General features: G+C 41.7%; 1 protein-coding gene across 3 annotated transcripts in view; it reads left to right on the forward strand.

Moving 5' to 3' along the window:
* Nucleotides 1-18,265, forward strand: part of VPS13A (vacuolar protein sorting 13 homolog A) — a 150,099-nt gene that overhangs the window by 61,873 nt on the left and 69,961 nt on the right. For all 3 annotated transcript variants that reach the window (XM_079995966.1, XM_079995964.1, XM_079995965.1), the window contains exons 21-32: nt 1,983-2,115; nt 3,433-3,550; nt 4,243-4,381; nt 7,313-7,400; nt 10,532-10,701; nt 13,158-13,314; nt 14,639-14,718; nt 15,540-15,599; nt 15,689-15,839; nt 16,847-16,963; nt 17,071-17,174; nt 17,757-17,924. In XM_079995966.1, the coding sequence (XP_079852092.1) occupies nt 1,983-2,115; nt 3,433-3,550; nt 4,243-4,381; nt 7,313-7,400; nt 10,532-10,701; nt 13,158-13,314; nt 14,639-14,718; nt 15,540-15,599; nt 15,689-15,839; nt 16,847-16,963; nt 17,071-17,174; nt 17,757-17,924 (1,485 nt within the window). The remainder of the gene's footprint in view (nt 1-1,982; nt 2,116-3,432; nt 3,551-4,242; nt 4,382-7,312; nt 7,401-10,531; nt 10,702-13,157; nt 13,315-14,638; nt 14,719-15,539; nt 15,600-15,688; nt 15,840-16,846; nt 16,964-17,070; nt 17,175-17,756; nt 17,925-18,265) is intronic.

Genomic DNA, 18,265 nt, shown 5'->3' on the forward strand with positions numbered 1-18,265 from the left:
CCAGGGTGGAAGAATTTATTGTTGATGCCACTCTGGATGCTACTCAATTTCCAGCACAAGCCATGACAGCACAAGCTGTTGTTTGCTGCGCATTGTGGCTCAATCATTGGGAGCCTGATCCATCTCTGGGAAAGAAAGTTTCATCTGCCACATTATCCAGATGCCTATGTGCTTGTATATCTTTGGCTTATGAGTCTCTCAAGTTACCTTTTCCATCACTTATATTACCACACTCTACCAGATCAGCATCTATGTCGGTGGCCTTTGCTGCCAATATGCCTCTCCTGGATATCTGCAAAGCAGCTAATTGGGCATCGGCAAGTTCGAAAGCACCTCCGGGTGCAAGTAGATAAATAGGGACCGCTTACCAGCGGGAAGGTAAACGGCGTTTCCGTGTGCGGCTCTGGCTCGCCAGAGCAGCGATGTCACGCTGGCCACGTGACCCGGAAGTGTCTCCGGACAGCGCTGGCCTCCGGCCTCTTAAGTGAGATGGGCGCACAACCCCAGAGTCTGTCAAGACTGGCCCGTACGGGCAGGGGTACCTTTACCTTTACCTAAGTACTTTCTCTAGGCATTGCAAACTAGATCTATTATCCTCAAGTGATGCAGGCTTTGGCTGCACAATTCTTCATCAGGTTTTATAGTTAGCTCAACTGCAGTTGGCTCCTGCCCAGTTGGGAATCGCTGTGGTATGTCCCAATCTGAAGACTTCATCGTCCACCGTAATAAATAGGATGATTGGTCTTACCTGAATAGTAGATTTATCAGGTAGATGATGCAGTCTTATCCTCAAAGTTCTCTTTCTATTAGCTGTTACTTCTGTTCTTAGAGGATCTGGGTTGGAGGCATTCCTCAGAAAAGCATTTATGTGTTTTCTTTAAGGGCAGGGTGGTTTTGAGAACTGAGCCCTTCTTCCTACCCAAAGTTCTGTCGAGATTCTCCTTATGTTTTATCCCAGCCTTTCTCACTCATTGGAAAAGGTCTGGCATTTGTTAGATTTGTGGTGGACCTTCGAGGTGTACATAGCCAGGACAAAAGAGTGTAGATTAACTGACTCCTTGTTTGCTTCCTTTAATCCCACTCCCTTGGGCAAAAAAGTTTGCTCTTCCATCTTATCTAGGTGGTTTAAAGCTTGTAGTGTGAAGGCATGGGGAGCTTTGAAACTTCCTCCACCATCTTCTATTACAGCTCATTCCACTAGGGCAACAGCTAGTTAGGCAGCTTTCTCTGCTGACAACCCTTTGATTGATATCTGTCAGGCAGCCACTTTGCCATCTCTTACTACATTCACGATGGAGGCTTATGCTTCAGCCGAGGTTGCCTTCAGCTTTATGAATCTGCAGCAAGTTCTTCCACCTTAGTACTTCCCATTGCAGTTGGGAACCGCCTTAGTTGGGTATGCTGTGGTATGTCCCAACACGCTAGCTCAGTGACACCCTCCTGAAATAATATAGTTGGTTCTTACTTGAACTGTAGATTTGGGAGGGGTCACTGGACTATCGGGACCTCACTCTGGTGTGGCTGCAATGGCCTATAAGTTTGTATTGGATTGCCTGGATGTTTTTCCTATAGTTCTTTGTTTTTCCTTATTGGGATGAGAGTTTACTATCATTTTACATACCCTTACTGTGTTGCTCTGATGACTGTCGAGCTTCACAAGTCCGTAAAACTGATTGAGAGCCAACCACATCCCCGAAAAATACTTTCTTCCTGCCTTGTCATTGGAGTGGAGCGTAAACCCAACCCGATAGCCCAGCTATCCCTCCCAAATCTACAGTTCAGGTAAGAACCAACTGTACTGTTTCTTAATGGTTCATTGTATCAGTACAGGATATCTCATTAGATCGTCAAGAAGTCTGGAAAAGTCTTACAGGTTTTTTTTCTTGGGGGATAATTTAAAAGTAAGCTTTATCTCAATAAATACTTAAAGATGCATATTTGAAAAACTAACAACTGATTATTGCTGTTATTTTCTTTTTAAGATGACAAGTAAAAGTCGATCTGACATGTGCAATATCAAAATTGGTGAAAACACTCTTGAAGATATTATGTCAAGAGCATATGATATGTTTGACATTCAGCTCAGCAGCATACAACTTCTTTATAGCAGACATGGTAATTATTCATATAAATCAATGCTACACACACACACACACACACATATTAAAAAGTATGACAGGTTTAGCATAAGTTACTGTTAGTCTGATTCCAACAGTATGATCACTATTGTTCAGTGCATGTTGTCAGGTTTTATCTGATTTTTAAAATTTCTGATGCTTTATATTTATTTACCTGGCATTTAAAAAACAGTAGTATGTGCATGAAGGGACGCAGGTGGCGCTGTGGGTTAAAGCCTCAGCGCCTAGGGCTTGCCGATCGAAAGGTCGGCGGTTCGAATCCCTGCGGCGGGGTGCGCTCCCGCTGCTCGGTCCCAGCGCCTGCCAACCTAGCAGTTCGAAAGCACCTCCGGGTGCAAGTAGATAAATAGGGACCGCTTACCAGCGGGAAGGTAAACGGCGTTTCCGTGTGCGGCTCTGGCTCTGGCTCTGGCCAGATCAGCGATGTCACGCTGGCCACGTGACCCGGAAGTGTCTCCGGACAGCGCTGGCCCCTGGCCTCTTAAGTGAGATGGGCGCACAACCCCAGAGTCTGTCAAGACTGGCCCGTACGGGCAGGGGTACCTTTACCTTTACCTTTAGTATGTGCATGAAAGTGAAAATGAGAGAGATCTTTACATCACCCCAGTGAGCAAGAGGATGGTGACCAAACAGGACCCAATAGCCTAAAATTCATTTGGGAAAAAATACTTTAATTACATGTGCAAAAGACCAGTGATTGCATCTTAGTTTACTAAAGATGTATGCTTAAATATCAAAGAGGAACAAAAAACATAAAAGAATCTTGAGGAAATGTGGGGGGATAATGTGTGCAGGAAAAATACAATACATTAGTTCAATGAGGGGAAAAGGTTTACAATATACAGTATTAGATTAATTACAACTTAACCATGGTTGACCCTTTTATCAGCCCACCTGAACACCACCTAACCTCTAGATAAGTTTACTAGATTCCCAGCTGTTTTACATAGCCTTTTAAGGGAAGAATATAGCTCGCCATCAAGAGTAGAATTCAGAAAACAGGCTCCTATAGTCTTAAATGCCTATCAGCAGATAATTATCAGTTTATAATTATCACAAGGATCAAGAAAATCAACTTAAATGATATGCACACCACTTAAGCATCTAGATGCACCCATGCATTTTGACTTCACAGTAACAAAAAAATACTACTAGAATTAATTAACAAATAAATTTGTGAAGTGGTCCATCATCTCTTTAAACAACACGTGCTTTGGTGTGTATGCAGGCTTTAGGAAAAATGCGCATGAAACTGAGACTCAAACATTGTAATAGACATCTTTTCTATCTTTAGATGAAAACTGGGAGGAAGCTCGAAACTTACGATCCTCATCTCAGCATATCATACAGCCTCTGGATGTGAAAATGGAACTGAGCAGAGCAATGGTTGTAACAGATGCAAGAATGCCCAAGTATGACATTCTTGCTGTTAAGTGAATTTTCAGATTGCTGGCTTGGTAGGGAGCACAGGCACTGCTTCCATTGTCCTTCACTTTGAGAACAGACCATTTATTTTCAGCTTCCTGTTCTTTAAGAGCTATTCTCTAGAAGAGCTCTTATGCCATGACTCCTAAGTTTACTCAGAAGTATTTGTTGAGGGACATTGTCAAAAACTGTTTTGCCTGACAACAGTTTCTTTGAAACTGCTGCCCTGAATTCCTTGACAGAAAGGATGTAAGTTTTAAATAAATGCAAATAAAATAACATTTAAACCTTGGCAGAGCTAATCGGTGCAAGCTGATCGGTGCATGTTCCAGTTTTATTATGTCATTTAGATATTTATTCCAATGCATAGGTAGGGCTGAGGTCCTTTTGCCCCTTTCCCCCCAAAAATTGAGGGGGCCAGCTCCCCCACGTTAGTAGGCATTACCACTGAAATGGCATGTGTGTGTCATGTCAATTATGTGGAGTGAGGCTTACCTGCCCCCCAATATTTTATTCAAGTTGGCACACCTGTTTCAATGTTAATTGTTCTTTTTAAAAATCATATATGCCAACCTGGAACCACTTGTGTTGTGGGGCTGGATTTAATTTATCAAATAGATTAATTCCCTAGTACATGTCCCCCTTTGTTTTCTGATTGCTTTGTCTCTTTGTGTTATAGGTACAAAATGTTTGGTGAACTGCCATTACTGTCTTTCAATATCTCAGATGAGAAATTGAAATGTATTCTGGATCTTATTGATAGTATTCCTTTACCAGAAGCTCCTCCTGAAACTACTGCTACTACACAACCTTCCAAGGCAAGTGTTGTATTGAACTGGTAGAAACATTTGGTTAAGCTTCAACAATACTGGTAATTCTTCTGCCACTTCATCATAGTGCTCTTTTTAGCAATGGGATATTTCTCACTGTGGTAGAGGTTCACACTAAATGAGTTTTTTTACCACCATATATTTGCCGTGGTAGTGCTACTCAGCAGGACTTTGTTTCATATCTGGCTTGTAAGCTGAGGTTAAAGCAGAATTTCCCAATTCAGATATAATAGGAAACTGTGGTTTAAAGAAAGCAAGATAAAAATAACAATGTCAGATGTACAGGAGGGAGTTCATGACGTGTTTGTGACCTGATAAAATACTGGAGCACTGACCCTATTGGTAAGTTTCCATCCCTCACCTCCAAATATTGCCAAAATGACTCCCTCCCCAAGTTTGTTGACTTAGGGTTAGCAATATGTGTGTTTCCCTTTTTCAGATAACATATTTCTAGATTTCCTGTTTTAGCAGTAAAGCAATTCCTATGCTTTTCTGAAGTCTCTTTACTATCCTTTATGACTTAGTCTGCTGCTCCTTAGAATGTTCTTTAAGTTTATTTATGGCCATATTCCTTTGAAATGATTTAAATCATTCATTTAGTCCAGATAGTTTCAGTAACTGGCAGTGTAGTGTATTATGTGAATTCTTACACTTTAGAGTTTTCTGAGTGTGTACAGTGGTACCTCGGGTTACATACGCTTCAGGGTACATACGCTTCAGGTTACACACTCCACTAAGCCAGAAATAGTGCTTCAGGTTAAGAACTTTGCTTCAGGATAAGAACAGAAATCGTGTTCCGGCGGCGCGGCGGCAGCAGGAGGCCCCATTAGCTTCAGGTTAAGAACAGTTTCAGGTTAAGTATGGCCCTCCAGACTGAATTAAGTATTAAACCCAAGGTAAGGTACCCCTGCCCGTACGGGCCAGTCATGACCGACTCTAGGGTTGCGCGCTCATCTCACTCAAGAGGCCGGGAGCCGGTGCCGTCCGAAGACACTTCCGGGTCACGTGGCCAGCGTGACGAAGCTGCACTGATGAGCCAGCATCAATGCCGCACACGGAAACGCCGTTTACCTTCCCGCTATAAAGCGGTACCTATTAATCTACTTGCACTTAGGGGTGCTTTCGAACTGCTAGGTTGGCAGGAGCAGGGACCGAACTACGGGAGCTCACCCCCCGCGGGGATTCGAACCGCCAACCTTACGATCAGCAAGTCCTAGGCACTGAGGTTTTACCCACAGCGCCACCTGCGTCCCAAACCCGAGGTACCACTGTACTAATACAGAATCCTGAAGAAATGTTACAGTTAACATGTAACTGCAGACTGAAAGTTCCGTAGTCTGGAAATAAAAAAAGAGAAGAATATTCCTCTTCCGCTGGACCTCACTCAGCAGCTTTGATATTTTATTTATTCGTGACATTCATGTCACTTATGGTATCTTGGAATGGCTTCCCAGAATGGAATTTGAAGGTGTTAATTTGATACCTAACCTTCCTAGACAGTTGTTTCCCGAAGGTAGTACTGGGTCTACGGCTAGCCTGTGACTGGTTGGGGCTGACAGGAGTCCAGCAACATCCGGCTAGCTAAAGCTTCCCTATCCCTGATTTATGATACCTATTTTGTCTCCTAAGCTGCTTTAAATTCTGTATAAAACTGGTGGGAGAAATTGTCCAGGGATTTGAAGTGCAATATCTTTGGTATCTGGATCACACACACACACACACACACACACACACGTCTGTCTGTCTGTCTGTCTGTCTGTCTGTCTCTGTGTTTTTCTTGGCCTCCATCTCTCCTTGCAGCCTAGGAAGAGATCTTGGGGCTGGGTGTGGGCAAAGAAATTGAATCTTAATCCAGACAAGACAGAGGGCCATCTGTTCTGTAGAACTCATGACCAGGGACAAGGATCCATTCTAAGTTGGATGAGACTATACTTCACCTGAAGCCACAGGTTCATAGTCTGTGGGTGTTTCTGACCTTAACCCTGGATGCCCTAATGACAAGTGTTCTCAAAGGTGTATTTGCCCAACTTGGGCTAGAGTACCAGTTTCATCTGTTTCTTCAAGTCTCAGTTCTGCCCATGTTAACACGTGCCTTAATATCATGTCTGGAGTATGTAGTCTGCTCTATGCAGAAATTTAATTCATCAGTAACATAGCATAGAGGTTGTTAATTAAAGCTGCCTATTGGGAGCATGTAACTCCCTTTTTAAAGCAATTACACTGGCTGTCCATTTGTTTGAGACTAGTTCTCATGACCTTTTAAGGCCTTTGACAGTTTGGGACCAAGATATCAGAAGGACTGTCTTCTCTTGTTCAAAGCTGCCTGATCACAAAGGTAAACTCTGGAAGCTCTCTTGTCTGTTCCATCTCATCTATTATATTACTCCCAGGCAAAGGAGAGAGCATTGCATTTGTGGTAGTCATGTCTAGGTTGTGGAAATCCCTCCCCAAAAAGGTTGATTCCAGCTTCCTCTTTTGGCTTTCCACTGGCGAACACCTTCCTGTTTAGGAATGCCAATGGTGTTAAACAGAAAGTCAATTTATGTTTTTTGTGACTTGTTTCATTGTTAGTATTTCCTGTTGATGTTTTTTATTTCATTTAATTGTCTATATTTATTGTTGTTATTTTTGTATCTTATGGTTATTGTTAGCTGTCTTGAACAATCAATAAATATGACACTTAAAATTGTCAAATAAAATGTATTAACCAAATAATAGTCATTTTGTACATATAAATTATTATTTTTATTATTATTTATTAAATTTGTGTACTGCCCTTCAATAGTAGATCTCAGGGCACTTCATAGCATAAAAATACAAGATCAAAATACATAATAAAAACAAGAACAAACCAAACTAAGAACGCTCCCCTTGCCCCTACCCGCTCCCACAATAAATAAGTATTGCTTTCTGTTTTAGCTTCAGGTATCATCACTGATAACAACACCACAAATGTCAACCTCTGTACTTCCATTTCTAGAATCTCTTTCGGTAGCTGGATCAAGTGGTAAATATTTTCTTCATTTTGTTTTTGGTTAATGTATGTTCAGAAAATGTTTATGATATCCTAATATTTATTATCTACATGTTTAAATTTTCAGGTAGTTTCTTTTCTAGGACCTAAACCAGACAAACAGATACGGTGCAATTTGGTGTGTGTGTGAAGAATTAGAGTAAAAATCTCACAAAAGTTGAACTTTTGAACCAGAGGAGTGTAGCTCAGAAGTGGTTATAAAAAAGAAAAAAAATCAAGCTGTGGAGTCATCCCACTGGAAGGATCCATCAGTTATCAGCACCTGCTCAAAGAAGTTGCCTCTGCCCTATTTTCAAGAATCCCTTCTCTCTTTGCCTCCTGTGCCATAATAGCTGATCCCATTCAACAAGATCCTCCAACAATTGGGAGAAGTTTTTCAGGGACAGGAGTTGACATGAGAAGGGGAATGTGGGGAAGCCGGTCACTGCCAGCCCCATGATTTTAATCCATATTCTGTAGTGTATTTTCTATTGTATATTTAAAAGATCTTTAAAAAATAGATAAGAGGTTGCATTCATTCAAAATTAAAGGTAAAGGTAAAGGTACCCCTGCCCGTACGGGCCAGTTTTGACAGACTCTGGGGTTGTGCGCCCATCTCACTCAAGAGGCCGGGGGCCAGCGCTGTCCGGAGACACTTCCGGGTCACGTGGCCAGCGTGACATTGCTGCTCTGGCCAGAGCCAGAGCCAGAGCCAGAGCCGCACACGGAAACGCCGTTTACCTTCCCGCTGGTAAGCGGTCCCTATTTATCTACTTGCACCCGGAGGTGCTTTCGAACTGCTAGGTTGGCAGGCGCTGGGACCGAGCAGCGGGAGCGCACCCCGCCGCAGGGATTCGAACCGCCGACCTTTCGATCGGCAAGCCCTAGGCGCTGAGGCTTTAACCCACAGCGCCACCTGCGTCCCAGTCATTCAAAATTAGTTGTACTTAAATTCAGTTAAGTCAAATGTGAGACAGGCACCATCTCTGTTGCCTTTTCAGCAACCACTGAAGACCTTTTAATCAACAAGGCTTTAAAGTAGAGCTCTTTCCCAGTAAGCATCTGTATTTCAGTTGTTTAGTTGCTGTGTCTTTTATTTGTTCTCACCCTTTACAGTTTTTTCTTTAATCCTCTTTTTATCCTGTAAGAATATGCTGGTGAATATGCTTGTGTATGTTGATGCAGAACCTGTCCTGCAAGGAGTTAAAGATATCTGTCCACTTAGATTTTACCTTAGCGCTGTTCAATTTGCTTGAAATGCCAGAAGAATCCATCTCTTTATTATGCCAGACTCAGAACCTATGGGCTACTGTAGTCGTAGTTCCATGGCATCCATGTCTGACAGGATCAGCAATATCTAGGATGTGGTCCTAGCTATTCTTCCTCTAAGAACAGTAGGCCTCATGACCTTTACTCAATGGCTTGCTATGATAGCTTTCTGTACGGTCCATCCCGTGGACATACACACACACGACATTTAGGATGGCTTCTCTTCCTAAGCCAGAAGAAGATCAGAGCCAAGCACCACAATCCATTACTCCTTTCTGCCCTCCTGAAACAAACTCTCATCTGGTGGCTGGACGCTGATCATCTCACATAGAACATTCCACTAAAAGGGCCTCAGAGAGCAGTAATCACTACTGATACAAGGCTTCATGGCTGGAAAGCTCATTATCTGCATCTTACAGCTCAGAGACAGTTGAGCCACTTAGAAAGGGAACACAGCTTAAAACGGCTGGAGCTCAGGGTGGTGCACTTAGCTGGTGGTGCACTTAGCTCTCAGACACTTTAAAAACAGGCTTAAACAGATGCTCATCCTGGTCGTAATGGATAGTGTCACCACTAGGGTAGTTCTCATCTGACAGGGAAGCGCATAGGAGAACATGGCCTCCTTGGTGGTACAGCTGATCAGCAGGGAGGCTCGGAGAATGGAACATTGGTCATTTATTGCAAATATTTATTTATTTGGCAGCCAAATGAGCCTGTCACACTGCACCCTGCATACGTGCTGCTCAGTCTTCATTCCTCACTTCTCACTGATTGGGCCTTGCCCTTTTCACACAATGGAGGATTCCTGTTTCTTTCATTTCTGTCTGGGGGTGCCTTGGCTCCTGGTTCCAAAAGTGCTCAAGGGATGTTCCATGAACAGAAACTGTGGACACAGTTGAAATGTGGAAAAATATTAAAATTAACCTACAAGTTTCGTGCCTGGGCTATTAGGAGATGATGTAACCCACAGTGACTGGCTCACATTATCTGCTAGAGAAGACCCCTTCATTATAAGCAACCAGTGCTCCGTTTGCAGTTGTGAATAATAGCATGTGAGTTTACAAGCAAGTTTACAAGCTGCTGCTGCTGCTCTTGCCTGCAAGTAGATACCCCAATCTGGACAGATCTGCTTGGAAGGGACATAATTGGAGTGTTTTTTTAATAATAATAATAATAATAATAATAATAATAATAATAATAATAATATTTATACCCCGCCCATCTGGCTGGGTTTCCCCAGCCACTCTGGGCGGCTTCCAGCAAAATATTTAAATATAATGGTCTGTTAAACATTAAAAGCTTCCCTAAACAGGGAAGAAGACAGCCTTCAGATGTCTTCTAAAAGTCTGGTAGTTGTTTTTCTCTTTGACATCTGGTGGGAGGGCGTTCTCTTTGACATCTGGTGGGAGGGCGTTCCACAGGGCGGGTGCCACTACCAAGAAGGCCCTCTGCCTGGTTCCCTGCAACTTGGCTTCTCACAGCGAGGGAACTGCCAAAAGGCCCTCAGCCCTGGACCTCATTACTAATTCATAAATTAGTGACTTCAGCAGCAAAATCTGGGAACTGTTATAGTGGAGATACTTTCTGTGATGAGGTCTTGATTGCATCAGCTGTTCCTGGTATGCCAGTGTTTCTCAAACTTCTCCAGCTGTTGTTGGACTAAAACTCCTATAATCCATGATCACTGGTCCTGCTAGCTAGGGATGATGGGAGTTGTAGTCCAACAACAGCTGGGGATCCAAGTTTATAGTTTATAAAGGCAATTATAGTTATGTAATTATTGGATTATGTTAAATATATTTATGGCTTAAGTGTAAGCATTTCATGATAACCATTTAAACTATTATCATTATTAGAATCTGAAGAAGAATTTTTTGATGCCCCAAGCAGTCCTATAGAAGACTGGCCATTTTTTGAAGCTTCTTTGGGGTCCTCAAGTAGGCCTGGCAGCTTAAAGAAAAAGGCAGTGAGACGGGAATCATTGAAGAATATGATTGATTTCCAACTAAGATTTGAAATACCTGAGGTAATATACTATTTTACCTTACCTTATGTCTCTTCGTGACTGATCCTAACATACTGCTGTGTGTTTATCCTTAAGTATGTTGCGTTCTTTATCGTTAGCATTTTTGCTTCACTTTTCAACAATAATCTAGCTGTTTCTGAGTTTTTTATTATTAGTTATCTCAGTTATGTGAATGAATAGAATGTAGATATTTCAATTAATTTTAACATAGTATTTAAAAAACCCTAGGATTTGAATCCAGAGTGTGTGGAAAAAGAAGCCAATGGTGCAACAAGACTTTCCCCCCTCCTTCTTAACTCTACATTCCCCTGTCCCACACCCCAAAAAGCCTCTCATTAGGAGCAATGACCTTCATAAATGGCTAGAGATGTGTTGCAGGTCACTGGAGTAGGAAAGGGAAATCCGTAGGAAAGGGAAATCAGAGGAAGTTTGCACAAGTAGACACTTAAAGGGAGGCTGTTTGGCAAGTACAGTTAGCTGTATCCTTCAATGTGGGGTTCCGCAGGGCTCGATCCTATCCACCACGTTTAACATCTACATGAAACCAATGGGTGGGGTTATCCGGAGGTTCCGAGAACATTGTCAGCAGTATGCTGATGACACTCAGCTCTATTTCTCCTTTACATCTGTAGGTGAGGCCGTGGAAGTGCTGGACCAGTGTCTTGCCTCAGTAATGGACTGGATGAGAGCCAACAAACTGAAGCTCAATCCAGATAAGACTGAGGCACTGTTAGTGGGTGGTTCCCAAGACCAGATGGGCGGGAGTTCGCCTGCTCTTCACTTCCGCTGAAGGAGCAAATTTGTAGCTTGGGGGTATTTCTGGATACTTTGCTGTCACTCAAGGTTTAGGGGACCTCAGTGGCCCGGAGTGCCTTCCATTAGCTTTGGCTGGTAACCCAGCTATGCCCCTATCTGGACAGGGGTAGCCTAACTACTGTTGTCTATGCTTTGGTAACCTCAAGGTTAGATTACTGCAGTGTGTTACACGTAGGGCTGCCTCTGAAGACAGTTCGGAAACTTGAGCTGGTGCCGAATTCAGTGGCCAGGTTGCTCACGGTTGCAAGACGGTTTGAGCATATTACACCCATCCTGGTCCGACTGCACTGGCTACCAATTAGTTTCTGGGCCCAATTCAAAGTGCTGGTTTTGACCTATAAAGCCTTAAACGACTCAGAAGTGCAATACCTCAAGGACCACCTTGTTCCATATGAACCTACCTGGACCCTGAGATCAACTTCTGGGGCCCATCTTTGGGTGCCTCCTTCATGAGAGGCCCAGAGGGTGGCAACATGAGAACAGGTCATTTCTGCTGTGGCTCCCCATCTGTGGAATGCTCTTCCAAGGAAGTTTCGCCTGGCGCCTTCATTATACACCTTTAGATGCCAGGAAAAATTGTTCCTTTTTAACCAGGCCTTTGGTTGATCTGATTTACATCCTAAGCCCTTTTAAAATGTGTTGCAGGGGGTTATTGGGTTGTTGTTTTTATTTTGATTATGTACTTTGTGGTTTAATATTCTGATTTTATCCTGTGAACCACCCTGAGACCTGTGGGTATTGGGTGGGATATAAATTCAATTAACAACAACAACAACAACTGATAACATGTTAAATGCTGGTAACTAATCCTTCTGTCTATGTATAGCTAAAAACCTCTCACCTTAACTGGATTATCAGTATGTATATGGGGTAGAATCCAACCAAGTCATCGCTTCTACATAAAGATTAGCTCCTGTGCACCCCCTAAATCTGCTCTGGGAGTTCCCCAACCCTCAGGAGCAGATTTGGGGGTGTTGTGGGATATTTGTGGGGGAAGGAGGGGAGATGTTTTGTTGTATAAATCGTTATGCTGGTGGAATGAGTTAGTTGGATACCACCCATTTCTTCTTCAATATTGGTAGTGTTACAATAATGGATATCTTCATAAAACTTTTCCCCTAAGTAGTTGGAAATGTACATGATCCATAACAGTTACTGATAATAAATCCTATCTCATTACTGCAGTCATCTATCTACCTATCTGCTTTGGAATTCTCTTGACTGGACATGTAGAGGATTGCATTGTTTTGTAGTAATTGCCTGTAAATTTAAATTTGGTTCATAAAATATGAACATTGAAGAAATAAATACATTTGGAGGCAGGACCCTTCATGACCAAATAGTATGCAGTGGCACTGAGAATGAAAAAGACCCCCAACAGCTTTTCTTCTTTATATTTCTCACTGGATACAATTGACAACTTTTAACGGAATAATGGAATAAAAGATGCCTAGGATGATGTTCCAAATCAGTTTTGTAGGAATGTGTAAACCAAGGAGGATTCTTGAAACTGTCTTCTACACCATATTCTAAAAAGCTTTTAAAGCTCTGCTTAGGTTTCTTCTCTTTATAAGCAGCTGCCCACCCCCAGCATGTCTGTTGGTTTGGTTGACTTAGCCCCATATTTTGTTTATACATAGGTGTTCCTTCAAGTGTCTCGTTTTACTGAAGGTATTGAAAAGCCAATTCTTCGTTTGGAGATTTATAGTTTAGGCACTGAGCTTAAGCTAAGAACATATGATATGGCAGCCACTGCTTTTCTTAAAGAGATTTGCTTAATGTGTCCAGAATACATGGGTAAGTATTTACCTCTGTGTTAAAATAATTATTAATTATTTGTGGTTGCTATTTAGGTTTCTGCTGGAAAGAGTTGTTGGGAAAATCAGTGTAAGGCATAGGGGGATTGGCAGACAACTCACAGCAAAGGCTTGCTCTTGAATATAGTCCTCCTTATCATTAGTTTATTTCTATGCCAGTTTTCCATATTAAAGCACACTGGCGCAGCTCACACCAGCGCCAGAAAAAAATGTGTAAGTTTCCGTTGTGAGCAGAATAGCATAGATAGCACCAGGTTCAGAACCACCTCTAGACTGTGCGCCCGTCCTTTCAGGAGAAGTATTATTCCATTCAGAGTCAGATGTAGACTTTGATTTTGATTGGCAGCTTTCCAAGCCACATTACTTCTGTCATATGCAAATTGAGCCTTAGCTTGAGCCTCATTCATTCCAGTGTCTCCTTCCCTCAGTATCTGTTCAGAGTTTCGACTGTCTCCCTGGAGTTACTAGGTGGTGGAAAAGAGAGATAGAGCTGTGCTATCATCTGCAAATTGATAACTCTTCAAGCCCAATCTCCTGATGAGTTATTTCGGTGCTCAAGGGATGGAATAGAACTACAGTGGTACCTTGGTTCTCAAACTTAATCTGTTCCGGAAGTCAGTTCCAAAACCAAAGCATTCCAAAACCAAGGCACGCTTTCCCATAGAAAGTAATGCAAAATGGATTAATCTGTTCCAGACTTTTAAAAACAACCCCTAAAACATAAATTCAACATGAATTTTACTATCTAACGAGACCATTTATCCATAAAATGAAAGCAATAAACCAGGCATGTCCAACTTCAACTAGGCTGCAATCTACCAAGTATCAAATGCTGGCAGTGATCTACCCATTGTCATTGGAGGGACGAGGAGCACGCGCAGGGTGTGTGTATGGAAGGAGGTGGCTAAGTGGACACGGGAGGTGGGAGTTTAAGTGGCGGGAAGGAAAGGGAGGCAAAAGTTATCTCTCCCCGCTAAAGCAGCTCGCCCCCCCTCCAATCCAGCCCTTTCTTTCTACCCCCCCTCAAGCAGTTCCCCCCCTCAAGCCAGCCCTTTCCCTCCCCCCCAAGCAGCTCTCCTCCCCGCAAGCCAGCCTTTCTGGATCCCTCCCCCCCCAGCACCCCTTTTTTTAGTTTAGCTTCTGAAACTAATTATAGAAATGATCTTATAATCTAATAATGATTAAATCATATATTGAGATCCTTTTCTGTCACTATTTATTGATCTGGCAACATAACTTTGAAAATACAGTAAGTAACTCCAGTGAGTATGTCATTTTGGCTATACTGTTCTTTGTTTTTTTAGATGATAAAAATAAGCCAGTTTACCTCATTTCAACACTGGATAATTTAATTGATGATCTTCTAGCCATTGAATATGTAAAGGTAAGAGTGCTGAAGGGAAGATACAAATTTTTTCTTCACCATAATACTGATGTGTTTTAAATACTATTTAAATTGACAAATAATCTTAATTATCTAAAAACCTAGAGACCTGATCCTGTTTGCTGTTTTAGCAAATGAACATTAGTTTAGGCACTCCATCTCAGAAAGGATGCTGTAGAGTGGAAAATGTACAAAAAATGACAGCTGGGGGGGGGTGACTCTGGGGAGGATACCATTGATGTGTATATACTTTCTTCTCTCCATTTACACTAGAACTCGAGGTCATTTAGTGAAATGTATTTATTTAAATTATTTTCATCCCACTCTTCAGCAAAGCGGGGTGGGGGTGGGGAGGCTCCCAGGGTAGCTTCCAGATACCAGTAATAAGACAGGACAGACAGAAGAGAGTATCATTTCACCTAAGACATTAATTTATGCATAATTATGTCACAAGATGTGGTGATGACCACAGTTCTAGATAGATTTAAAGTGAGATTAAGTAAATTTATGAAGAATGGCTAAATGGAGCTTCCATGTTCATTAGCCATGTGCCTCTGGAAGGCAAATGACAAGGGGTGCCATTTTTCTTGCCTTTCGTTTTTGCTGTGGACTTCCCAGTGGCCATGGTTGAAGACAGAATGCTGGATTAGATGGGCCCTTGATCAAGTCTAGCAGAACACTATTTAAGTTAGTATGTTAGTATCAGAACAAATACTGAGGAGCAGATGTAACAGCATTATCTATATTTCTGGATAGAGCTGGGTTGTATGGTATATTGTGTTTTCTCATTTTAACTGTCTTTATTTACCTTCTGAGAACAGGCAGATATTAATTGCCCAGATCTGAAAACTACTTATAAGAATGTGGTACAGCTCATAAAGGTAATAATGATGGCTTATTTTTGTAATTTTTGCTATGTCCAGGAAAGTGCATTCAAAACATATTCTTACTAAGATTACTTTGTTGTTAGGTTACTTTTTCTTCTGTAGATATCCATTTACACACAGAAGCACTTATGAGTACCATGAATTTCCTAAATAATCTTCTTCCGAAACAAGAGACAAGTACAGTAGAGATCGTCCAGGAAAAAGAAGAAAAGAAGGAAGTTCTTAAGAAACTTAGTAAGGTCTTTCAGTCTCAAACTCTTGTATTGCTAATTTTCTTCCAGCCTCATTTCACATCCTAGGCTTTTAAAAAGTGCATGCAGGAAAGTGTTTCAGGCTGGATGACAGCAAATGAAAATTGTGGGTCATGTTCATTTGCCCAAACCCTAATCTAGAAATAATTCTCGAGTTTCTGTATAGAGTCGGGGTGGAAGAGAAATGTGCTTTAAACATGGTACTTCAGAATCAATAAAGTGCACATGGCAATCAGTAAAGTGCACATCAGTTACTCTGATAGTGTAAGCATTACTGAAGTGTATTGCCTACACCTCAGGAGAACTTTGTTCCTTCTTATTTCCATGTGTTATTTGAAGGAAGTTTAGTTTGAAGAAATCTCTCATGTACAGATAGAAAGTTGCATTTTGCCAAATCTACAGTCCTTAACTAAAACAGTTGGATGGCACCTCGTACGCCTCCTTCTGGCAGCTCTGGCAGCTAAGCTTGTGCCAAGCGTATTGCTCTCCTTTCCTTTGTATCACATCAGCAAAGCTCAGGGGGGTTGGTCGTCATCTGGGCAGCCCAGGACCTCCATACACACTGCCCAGGCTTGCACCCCTGGAGGTGCACTCCATTGTCTCTCAAGACAGATGGATGCCAACAGCACTGTCTTACTCAGCTTTGGAATCCTAGTATGTACTGAGGATTAGAGAAAACCTATGAAGTGACAGCCTGTTCTCTGCATATGTAGCCTTGCCTGTGTCAAGTCATGCCCCGAGGAAAGAGGCATAAAGACATTATTTCTTGGTAATATTTAGTCATTTCTGTTAACTTGAAAGATACTGCTTTAACTCTAATGGCATGTTGGACGAAAAAAATAAATAAACCAATCTGTAGAGCTACTACTTTCATAGTTTGCATTCCTCTCTGTATTTGTGCACTCTGTGTTTTTGTACAACTGTGATCCTCGTTAGAATTCAGATCTCTAATTCCAAATATAACATTTTTTGCTTTTAACTTTCCCATAGCTTCAAAAAAGTCAAAGTATGAAGATGTTTGTGATCTCCATGTTTGTGCAGACATGTCCTGTTTACGCATTTTTATAAGAGAACAAAAAAGCTGGATATCTGAAATCCGCATTGAAGGTAAGACTAAAATGCCAATTGCAATATTTAAAGGTTACTAGAACCCAGAGGAAGTACCTTGAAGATTGTGCCATATTAGATTTGTTAATTAATACTGTTAAATTTAGGTCTTGATAGTGAGGTGAAGATGAAGAAAGAAACAACTGAAGTATCAGCAAACTTAAAGAATATCGTTATTTTGGATTGTGATGAGGCAGCACTGCATAAAAAGGTATGTGTGTTCATTTAAAGGGCATGCTAGGCTGTGTACAGAAAGCAGTGTACTTGCAATATAAATATTAGGCTTCAGCCTGGTTTAATTGATAATGACTTTAGTTATCTCTTGCTTTTCCTCATGCTTGGTGTGGTTTCTGGGTATATGTTTTATACCAAAGAGTAGGGACAAAAAAGTCTGTTAACTTAAACTGAAGCCCTTAACTGACTGCCACTTAAACTGACTGCCACACATATATTGTATTGAATAGTGTGCAGTAGAGAAAAGACATAGGTTGGATTATGTAATGGACACACATCATTCTTGCCAACCTTTTCCGCTATGCTCCCCAAATATCTGCTCCTGGAGGGTTGGTGAGAGGTGTCATAGGTGACTGCAGGGAAAGGGAACTGGCAGATGTTGTCTCTTCCACCAACACTTCCAATGAAGGACACCTGTGCTTTATCCCAGCCCCTTGTGTGAACAGAAAGACTCCTTCCATAAATGTAAGAACACCTTTGGATGCAGCCCATTACCTTTATTTTGCGCACACCTTGTAAATATTATACTCTTAACACTGAACACTTTTTCTGTTCCAAGGCTCTGTATATTACAGGCAAAGAGGTCTTCAGTTTCAAAATGGTGACGTACATGTATGCTGCAGGTGGCATTTCGTATACTGATATGGAAGCTGTTGACAGCCAGGTTTACTTAACTGTTGGATGCATTCAGATTGTTTTTGTCAACAAATTTGTCTCTGCTATTTTGGTAAGCTTTCTTTTTGTTTTAGAAAATACAATAAGATGAAGAGATTGTTTTACTTAACTTATAGTGGGAGCAATGGTGTAGTGGAAGAGTAGTGCACCTCTGGGACTTATTTTCAAAGTAGGTGCAATGATGCCATTAGTTGGAGTGGTAGAGTGACTGACTCTCTTGCTCTGGCAAAGAGTGACTGACTCTCTAGAAACTTTTGTTTCTAGATTATTGGCATAAATGAAGTGAGGGAATGGGTCCAGTTTCCTAATCTATGACTGTCAGCTGATCCTTATAAATTGGGTATTAAGCTATGTATGGCTGCTAATTGGTGTACACAAGTTTGTATAAATATG

Source organism: Podarcis cretensis (assembly GCF_951804945.1).
Source record: "Podarcis cretensis genome assembly, chromosome: 11".
NCBI classification, from domain to species: Eukaryota; Metazoa; Chordata; class Lepidosauria; order Squamata; family Lacertidae; genus Podarcis; species Podarcis cretensis.